The 9,636-nt window shown below is 36.4% G+C and overlaps 1 protein-coding gene across 3 annotated transcripts in view; it reads left to right on the top strand.

Annotated features, from left to right (window-relative positions):
* The window catches only part of LOC110038799 (molybdenum cofactor sulfurase), a 170,145-nt gene that overhangs the window by 19,877 nt on the left and 140,632 nt on the right, over positions 1-9,636 (top strand). For all 3 annotated transcript variants that reach the window (XM_020743701.1, XM_020743702.1, XM_020743700.1), the window contains exon 4: positions 6,142-6,302. In XM_020743701.1, coding sequence (XP_020599360.1) covers positions 6,142-6,302 — 161 coding nt within the window. The remainder of the gene's footprint in view (positions 1-6,141; positions 6,303-9,636) is intronic.

Genomic DNA, 9,636 nt, shown 5'->3' with positions numbered 1-9,636 from the left:
GTATGTATACATATATATATATATATATATATACATACATATATATGTATATATATATATATATATATATATATATATACATATATATGTATACAGAGCTGCTAAATCTAAAAGAATAAAAGTACGTACCTAAAATTCTATAGAAGTTCTTAAGATTATATTGCAAAATCTGTACAAGTCACATCTAACTACTCGCCCAGATATTTTTTTTCTTTTTTCTGAAAGTCAAGAACGTAGAGTGAGCAACAACGAGCTCTCCGAATTAATTAAGGACAAAATAAGATTTTATAGATGGAAAAGAAACAACGTGCATGCTCCTATGTAACTCTTGTATATGTTCACAACACGTCACAACACACTATAATCGTATAAAATTTGTAAAAGAAAAGACATAATATAGAAAAATATGACAGATGTATAAAACATGTAGTCATCCATGTATGTGTAACTATAAGTATATTCATATGTCATTAAATTAATCATAAGAATGTCATTTGTAATTATATATGCCTCAATCATTGGCTTGTCTCCCAGCTTGAAGGCTACCTGAACTATTTATGGAGGTTGGGTCTCTCCCAAGATACCAGTTATCAATAGCTCCCCATGGTTCCAACGATTTCCGACGCTCCATCTTCTTCTGATCCCATCGTTCCCTATCATCCATATATGCAAGTTTCAATATAACTCGACCTGCCTACAGATTGAGACCTGCAAGTATGAGGAGTTGTATCGACAAGTACAATATCTCATTGTGAGAGGTTTGGCTAAAGAGAGTACCGATCCGTGTACTGTCCCCGCCTTGATGGTACCCATTAAAGAAAGATGGTGAAGGATGTGTATTGATATTAAATCCATTAACAAGATTATTATTAAATATCGGTTTCCATACTTCACATGGACAATCTCCTGGATCAGTTGCAAGAAGCCATTGTCTTTTACAATATCGACTTACACAGCTGGTGCATTCGATCCAGATGAGGCCAGGGATGAGTGGAAGCCTGCTTTCAAAACCCAAGATGGATTGTACTAGTGGACAACCATGCCTTTCGGATTGTTTAATGCGCCCAACACATTTATGAGATTAATAAATCTGGTATCCAGGTTCACATCGATAAATTTGTGGTGGTGTACTTCGACGGCATTCTGGTATACAACAGATCTGAGGAGCACTTACAACACGTGAGGACGGTCTTAGAGATTTTGCGATCAGAATAGCTATACGTCCATCCAAAGAAGTTCCATTTTCTGACAATACAAGTATGCATTTTGGGTTATATCGTGTCCAGTGCAAGCATTCAGATGGATCCTACAAAGATGGAGACCATTGTGAGCTGGGTCACACTATAGTCTTTCACCAAAGTTGAGAAAGTGTTTGGGACTAGCATTATTTTATAGGCTATTCATCAGGAGCTTCAGTACCATCATTGCCTCCCTGATCGAGTTTTGAAAGGAAAGAAATTCTAGTAGATAGTTGCATGTAACTATAAGTATATTCATATGTCATTAACTTAATCATAAGAATGTTATTTGTAATTATATATGCCTCAATCATTGGCTTGTCTCCCAGCTTGAAGGCTACCTGAACTATTTATGGAGGTTGGGTCTCTCCCAAGATACCAGTTATCAATAGCTCCCCATGGTTCCAACGATTTCCGACGCTCCATCTTCTTCTGATCCCATCGTTCCCTATCATCCATATATGCAAGTTTCAATATAACTCGACCTGCCTACAGATTGAGACCTGCAAGTATGAGGAGTTGTATCGACAAGTACAATATCTCATTGTGAGAGGTTTGGCTAAAGAGAGTACCGATCCGTGTACTGTCCCCGCCTTGATGGTACCCATTAAAGAAAGATGGTGAAGGATGTGTATTGATATTAAAGCCATTAACAAGATTATTATTAAGTATCGGTTTCCCATACTTCACATGGACAATCTCCTGGATCAGTTGCAAGAAGCCACTGTCTTTTATAATATCGACTTACGCAGCTGGTGCATTCGATCCAAATGAGGCCAGGGATGAGTGGAAGGCTGCTTTCAAAACCCAAGATGGATTGTACTAGTGGACAACCATGCCTTTCGGATTGTTTAATGCGCCCAACACATTTATGAGATTAATAAATCTGGTATCCAGGTTCACATCGATAAATTTGTGGTGGTGTGCTTTGACGGCATTCGGGTATACAATAGATCTGAGGAGCACTTACAACACGTGAGGACGGTCTTAGAGATTTTGCGATCAGAATAGCTATACATCCATCCAAAGAAGTTCCATTTTCTGACAATACAAGTATGCATTTTGGGTTATATCGTGTCCAGTGCAAGCATTCAGATGGATCCTACAAAGATGGAGACCATTGTGAGCTGGGTCACACTATAGTCTTTCACCAAAGTTGAGAAAGTGTTTGGGACTAGCATTATTTTATAGGCTATTCATCAGGAGCTTCAGTACCATCATTGCCTCCCTGATCGAGTTTTGAAAGGAAAGAAATTCTAGTAGATAGTTGCAACTCAAATCGGTTGACACACTGAAGGAGAAGATGACTCAGGCACCAATTTTGGCATTACCGGATTTCAATCAACTGTTCGATACTGAGTATGATGCATCTAACGTGGGCATAGGAATAGTGCGGCCACCTCATAACCTTCTTCAGCGAGAAGATGAATGAGTCCAAAATGAAAAATTTGACGTAAGACAAGGAGTTCTATGCTATTACAAGAGCTCTTGATCAGTAGAGCCACTACCTACTGACGAGCGAGTTCACTTTGTTCATAAATCATGAGGCTTTGAAATTCTCGAACAACCTAAACAAAATGAAGGGCCGACACGCGTCGTGGATGGAGTTCTTAGCACCATTGTAGTTTATGCTTAAGCACAAGTCTGGGAGACAAAACCGCGTAGTAGATGCACTAAGCCGTCGTCACTTGCTGATGACTACGATGCTGGCTCAAGTGTTAGGCTTTGAGGCAATGAAGGAAATATTCTAGAGATAGACAAGTATTTTAGAAAAAAATTGGCACGAATGATTGGAAAAGCTTATCGAGCAGTAATATAGAGCTGATGATTACTTGTTCTACCAGATTAAGTTGTGTATTCTTAGATGTTCGCTTGGAGAGTCCCTTGTTCAAGAATGCCACAATGGAGGACTGATAGGACAGTTCGACAGGGATAAGACTCTCGCACTTGTGAGAGAACATTTCTTTTGGCCTCGATTAACGAGAGATATGGAGCGGCATATCAGGCAATGCTAGATGTATCATGTGGCCAAATTCAGAGGACAAAATACAGGACTATACACTTCTCTACCAGTACTGGAGGCCTTGTTGGTGGATGTCAGCATGGGTTTTGTGGTGGGTCTCCCTAGGACCTAGCAAAATAAGGATTTCGTGATGGTTGTGGTGAGACTACCAGGGATATCCAGGACCATCACTTTCGATAAGGATATCAAGTTTCTGAGTCACTTTTGGAGGACTCACACCAAGCTTCAATTTAGTTAAGGAGCTCACTCGTAGATGGATGGTCGAACAGAGATAGTGGACAAAAACCTGAGGAATTTTACAACAATTCTGTGAGTCAGACCACAGGACACTATTTGAGATTCGGGCGTAACCCGCTCACTCCACTCAAATTGGTACTTCTTCTAACAACATCAGAGATTAGTGAGGATGCTGAGGAACGTGTGCAATAGATTTAGAAGCTACATGAAGGGCTGGCAAAGGAGATTACTAACCTAAACCGCAAGTACCATGCATAGGCAAACGAGTCCAAAAAAAGTGGCTTTTCAAGAAGGAGACCTTGTGTGGATTCAGTTGAAGAATGAAAGGTTCCTCTTGGAGCTTTTAGCAAACTCAAGTCCAGAGCAAACTGACATTTTAGGATTCTCAAAGTTGAACGACAAAGTCTATAAGATTGATCCACCAGGAGATTACAATATCTCTGCTACATTCAATGTGGCAGATTTGTCTCTGTGCTACGAGAAGCCAGAAGCATTGAAAAATGAGGTCGAGGCTCCCCCAACTCTGGAGTACTGATGTGGGGCTTCCTGAATATCGTGCTATTAAGAACAATGAAGAATTGGGAATATGTGAGGGAATGTGAATTCTAAAGCTTTTAAGGGAGCTTAATGCCACCTCCCAAAAGAGCCCTTAGGGGTGGTGGGCAGCCCAATACTTAAATACTATTTTTCGGCCCTACAACTAGCCAATGTGGGACTATTTGTCCGTGACATTCTCCTCAACCCAATCACGTGACGCCCTCGTCACGGATCGGCTCCACCGAGGGTCCCACTGGACCATGGAGAGTCCACACACCTGGCAGACAGTAGTCTGCTCTGATACCACTTGTCACCTCCCAAAAGAGCCCTTAGGGGTGGTGGGCAGCCCAATACTTAAATACTGTTTTTCGGCCCTACAACTAGCCAATGTGGGACTATTTGTTCGTGACATTAAGGCTGAGATGAAGGACACTTAAGTTATTCAATGATAGCCAAAAAACTGTTTGTATAGCTAAAAATCTTGTACTTCATGACCAAACAAAATGTATTGTGATTGACCAACACTTCATTTAAGGAAAGGTTAATAATGAAAATTTTTAGCTCACCTATATTCTTACAATACTTCAGATTGTTGATACTCTCATCGAAGTACTATCAAGGGTCAATCATGATGAAGCGATGTCTAAGTTTGATTTGTATAATATATACAACTAAGACTGTCAAAAAAGCTCGTTTTTCTTGAAAAACTCATGTTCGGCTTGTGAAATAGCTTGTGTTCGACCCGTTCGTTAAGTAAATGAGCCGAGCACAAACAAATTTTTTAAGCTTGAATTATAAAGGATCCGAACACGAAGAACCCTTTGTTCACTCATGTTTGGCTCGTTTTAGTTCGAAATAAAGAAATTAAATATTTTATTTATATAATGATATATTATATATTATTTATGTAATAATTTATTATATATATTTATATCTAAGTTTCAATCACAACAACACGTTTGGTCATGTGGTTTTGTGCCTTTTATTGCACAAATTTGGTGCATGTTCGAATCCAACACTCTGCATTTATTTTTTTCAAATAAATTTAACGATCTAATTTTGAGCCAAACACGAGCCGAACACAAACAAAAATATTTAAACCGAGCTGAACAAAAACACGTTGTTCACGAGCTAATCTTGAACACGAAAACAATTTTAAAAACGAACAATTTTGAATGAGGCGATTTCGAACCCGAGCAATTTCGAACTAGCCGAACACGAGCTAAGCCTGAGCTCGCTCAAGCTCAACTCGTTTACAACCCTATATACAACTCAGTTTGAGGGTGAGTATTGGAAAGTGCCAATTAACATTAGGTAGGAATTTATTTCCTTTCCGTAAAATTTATTTCACTAATTATGTTTCCTTATTTGCTATTTTCTTTTTTGGTTTTTCTTATTTGGAGGGATTCCTATTTAACTTCCTTTCTTTATTATATTTATGTAGCAAGGTGTAATGCATGTATTAGAGCAAGAAGTAGTCTTCTTTCCAAAATTTCTACTAACCTTTTCTTTTGTTTTATGCATCACCATTATCTTCATCTAATACTTTGTTAGGACAGGAGAAATCATCTACATTGAATAACTGAATAAAAAAAAAAAATCTGTTTGATTTTGATTTTTGTTTGGGTTTAGTTCTTCATAAATTTATTGGTTTGATCAGGTTTAAGTATTTGGGTTTACGGAATTGAATAATATTGAGCTGGACTAAAGTTTGCTGATAAATCTATAAATCTATAACTTTTAGAATCTGTTTTTTAGTTCCAATTTTTGCTTGTCTATCCAAAACCAAAAATACTTATAAATCAAACCAAACCAAGCCATAGGCATTTTGATTTGTAACTCGAAACTGAAAAATCTGAGCTAAATCCAAGTTCAGTTTGAATTTTGATTAGGTTTTGTTGTGATTTCTGTCTTTGATGGTTTGCTCAGTTTCTAATCATTATCAGCTGGGAACCAAACTGAACATTGCCCATCCTGAATTTCTTATTAGAATGTTATGTGTGCATGTTTGATTAGAAGTAATCTAACTATTGCCTGTCATTATTATCCTTTATTATATTTTAGTTCGTTTATTTCATTCATATACGATTTTCCCTGTTGGACCAGGTACTAGCGTATTTTAATGCCTCTCCGATGGACTACAAATGTATATTTACTTCTGGAGCGACAGGGGCTTTGAAACTAGTTGGTGAAACTTTTCCTTGGTCTGGTGAAAGCTGTTATATGTACACGGTGGAAAACCATAACAGTGTTCTTGGGATAAGAGAGTATCCTGCCAATATGAGAGAATAAATTTTACATTTTCTAGTACTATGATGTAGACTGGTAACTTTCATAGGTAAATTAAGCATTTCATTGTGGCGTGGTCAACAATTTTTATACCTATTGATTTTATTTTCTTGAATTGTAATTTAAGGTTGATTCAAGATTCATGCTTGACCAGTTCGGGCTATACAAAGGATTATTCTTAATGATACTGCATGAAGAAACACAATAGGATTTGTTTTTGTTGCAATTAATTCATCACATAGTATGTGAAGAACATATTCTTTTGAGTATATTGAATGAAACTTTTTAGAGCAACCGTCATCTTTTATAAAATCTGATTGGTACATCATGGTTTGCTAAGTTTGTGGAGCCAAATTTATGGCCTACAAAGAAAAGCATTATGCAAATATAATAATGACTTATGTGATATGGCAATTTGGGGGTTGGAAGGGAGGCGTTGTGGTGTAGCTTCAGAATGGTATCCAATATTTGTGTGTTGGGATTTTACTTCGTTTTCTCGTGGTTCTAAGTTTTTTTTATAGACGTTAGCGGGCAATATCACATAGCCCTCAATTTGGTGAACTTATATAAAATTCTTGTTATGTTTTGTTGTTTACTTGATTTCTATTATATTTGTTTTTGATGATTTGAGTAGATTTAGCCTAATTTTGTATAGCTGGTATCAGAGTTTTTGGTTATGATTAAAAGCTATTTGGAGAAGGATCGACATTGGAAATGATCAAAGTTTGATGGCATGTACTTTCATTTTGGAAGACACAGATAAGATTATTTGCATAGCAAGTTGAGGCTGTATCCCTTGAGCAATAGGATTGATATAGACAAGTTTTGGGAGTGTTCCATTTGACGTTGTCAATGATTGGGGCTCACAACACAATGATTGTAAAGAACAATGCTGGTTTCTTAAGATTGCCGGATATTAATGATAAACTTTGATCTGTAAAAAATCTAAAGATGTTGAAGTTGATTTCATATTGGAACACCTAAATTAGTTGAATATGATTGTGAATCAATTGATCTTTGTGGAAGATTAAATTTAATGATTAGGTATGCGCTCTAATTTACTGACCTCATTGTTTGAGTACTAGGGGAACCTATAAGGGATGCTATGAGCAATTCCATAGGGAACTCATAATTGAAGTTTAATGATGTCTGGAATACTTCGTGTAAAGGAGGGCTGAAAGATATATTTTGGAGAAATCTTAAATTTGAATTTTGCTTTCAATGTTGATGGTATGGGCTAGTTTTGAGAGTTATCCTAGAAAGGTTAAAGTAACATAAGAAAATCAAAATAGGAGTAGCTATTACATACATGCATGGCGAAGGTAATCCAGGGTTGGATGGAATGCAGTGTGCTAGAAAAGAATATTAAAATGGGAGAAGCAAGTCCCTTAGATGGAAGGAATTTGGTGTGCTAGAATTGTAGCAAGACAGCGCTTGAACAAGACTCACTTAGCACTAAAGAAAAATAATGATGCGGTGAACACGGTCTTCAACGAGATACAGGATGCTTACATTTTATCTGTCGGTACTTCTATTAATTATTGTCAGATTCAAGTGTTTCTTTACATATATCTGCACATTATAAAATTTTAGAGTACTTTGATGGGAGTCATGAAAAGCTTTCTTGCTGATTGCGAACATTTAGGTGTTATTAATGATGTTGATGTAAGATTAAAATGGTTAATCGTCGGTTTGGAAGGTATTTAAGGTGAGACATTTTCTAAGTTGGTGCTCAAGCTGAGGTTAGTTGGGCGTTATAAAGATGAAGGTCATAATATTGTTGTAAAATCACATAAAGAATCATAGGGTTCCTTAGGGGAACAAAATTGGAATATTCTGTTACTTTTACGTTATAGAGATAGAAAAAATGTTATAGAGATACCATTGTAGTAGCTGATATGGTTACAAATTTTGAGCCACGCCACTGTAGGCCTGGCATTAAGTGAGAATGGAATAATGATGTTTGATGTTTCATTCAAAAAGGAAGTTTTTTGGGACAGCTTGTGCAAATGCTGTAACTTTGGAAATCAAAAAAATGTGGGCTATGTTGATGTAGAACGAAAACCTAAATCAGCAATGGTGGAGTTGGTCCATGTGAATCTTTGGGAGCCATCCAGAGTTACATCTCATTGCTCTAATTATCATTAAGTAAGAAGATATTGATTACCTTCTTAAGAATAAATTAATGTCTTTGATCCTTTAAAAGATAGAAAGCTAATTGGCATCAAAATAAAGATTTAGATGATAAATACACAAGAATATTTAGATGATAATTTCAAGCGTTGTTGCTCAGTACTGACATCAAAATAAAGAACATTCTAGGAAAATCTCAACAGAATGATTTGGCTAAGAAAATGAGAAGAACATCGAATCATCGTGCTAGCAATGTGAGATTGAATGATGGATTACCAGAAGTCTTTTAGGCTAAGGCCATTGGCATTTTTGCATACTTGAGTGGTGATGAGGTAATTTTTTTGTTTAAGTGTTTGGTTCCCTTTCTTGTGTTTATACTAATTCAATTTCCATTGGTAAACTTGATACTGAATCTAAGAGATGCTTCTTTAGTGGGTATGGTGATATCAAGTTTGGTTATCAGGTTTGGGACAACAAATAAAAAATATCAAGAGCAAAGTTGTGACCTTCAATTGAGATATCTTAAAAGACATCCTGAAATCACACTTTAAAAGCTCTGAAGATCTGAAGAAAGTCATTACTGTAGTTGAGGTTGAAAATATAGGTAGTGTAGAGTAGGAGAATATAACCCTTAAAAGAAGGTTAGAGAACTCTGGTTGCTATAGTCCGGAGGTCTTGCAGAACTGTCAGATCATCACAACGTTACTTTTCTGTATTGTACTATTTTGTTGATAGGTGGAGGTGAACTAATGAGCTATGATGATAAAAAAATAAAGAATCAATCAGGTGTGATCTGGCCATGAAGAATGAGATGGAATCAATTTTATTTAATCAAACATTATAGGTGATAAATTTAGCAGAAGTAAATAAGTCCTTGCAGAATAAGTGGTGTAGTGGAATAAAATAGAGCATGAAGGCCGCAAGTGATACAAGATGAGGTTGGTTAAAAGTTATACAATAGAAAAAAGATATTGACTACACATTTTCTCTCTACTGGTGAAATTAATCACAATTTGAATGGCACTTGCATTATTCTGGGCTTCACAAATTTGTGCTAGCTCTTCTGAAAGAGTTATAGTGCTATCATTCAAATATCATGAGGACAAATTATATTATATTATATATATATATATATATATATATACATATATACATATATATATCTTATTATTTGTTAGA

Source organism: Phalaenopsis equestris, unplaced genomic scaffold (assembly GCF_001263595.1).
Source record: "Phalaenopsis equestris unplaced genomic scaffold, ASM126359v1 Scaffold233918, whole genome shotgun sequence".
NCBI lineage: Eukaryota > Viridiplantae > Streptophyta > Magnoliopsida > Asparagales > Orchidaceae > Phalaenopsis > Phalaenopsis equestris.
Note: the sequence above shows the minus strand (reverse complement) of the source record. Positions and strands in the feature narration are given on the sequence as shown.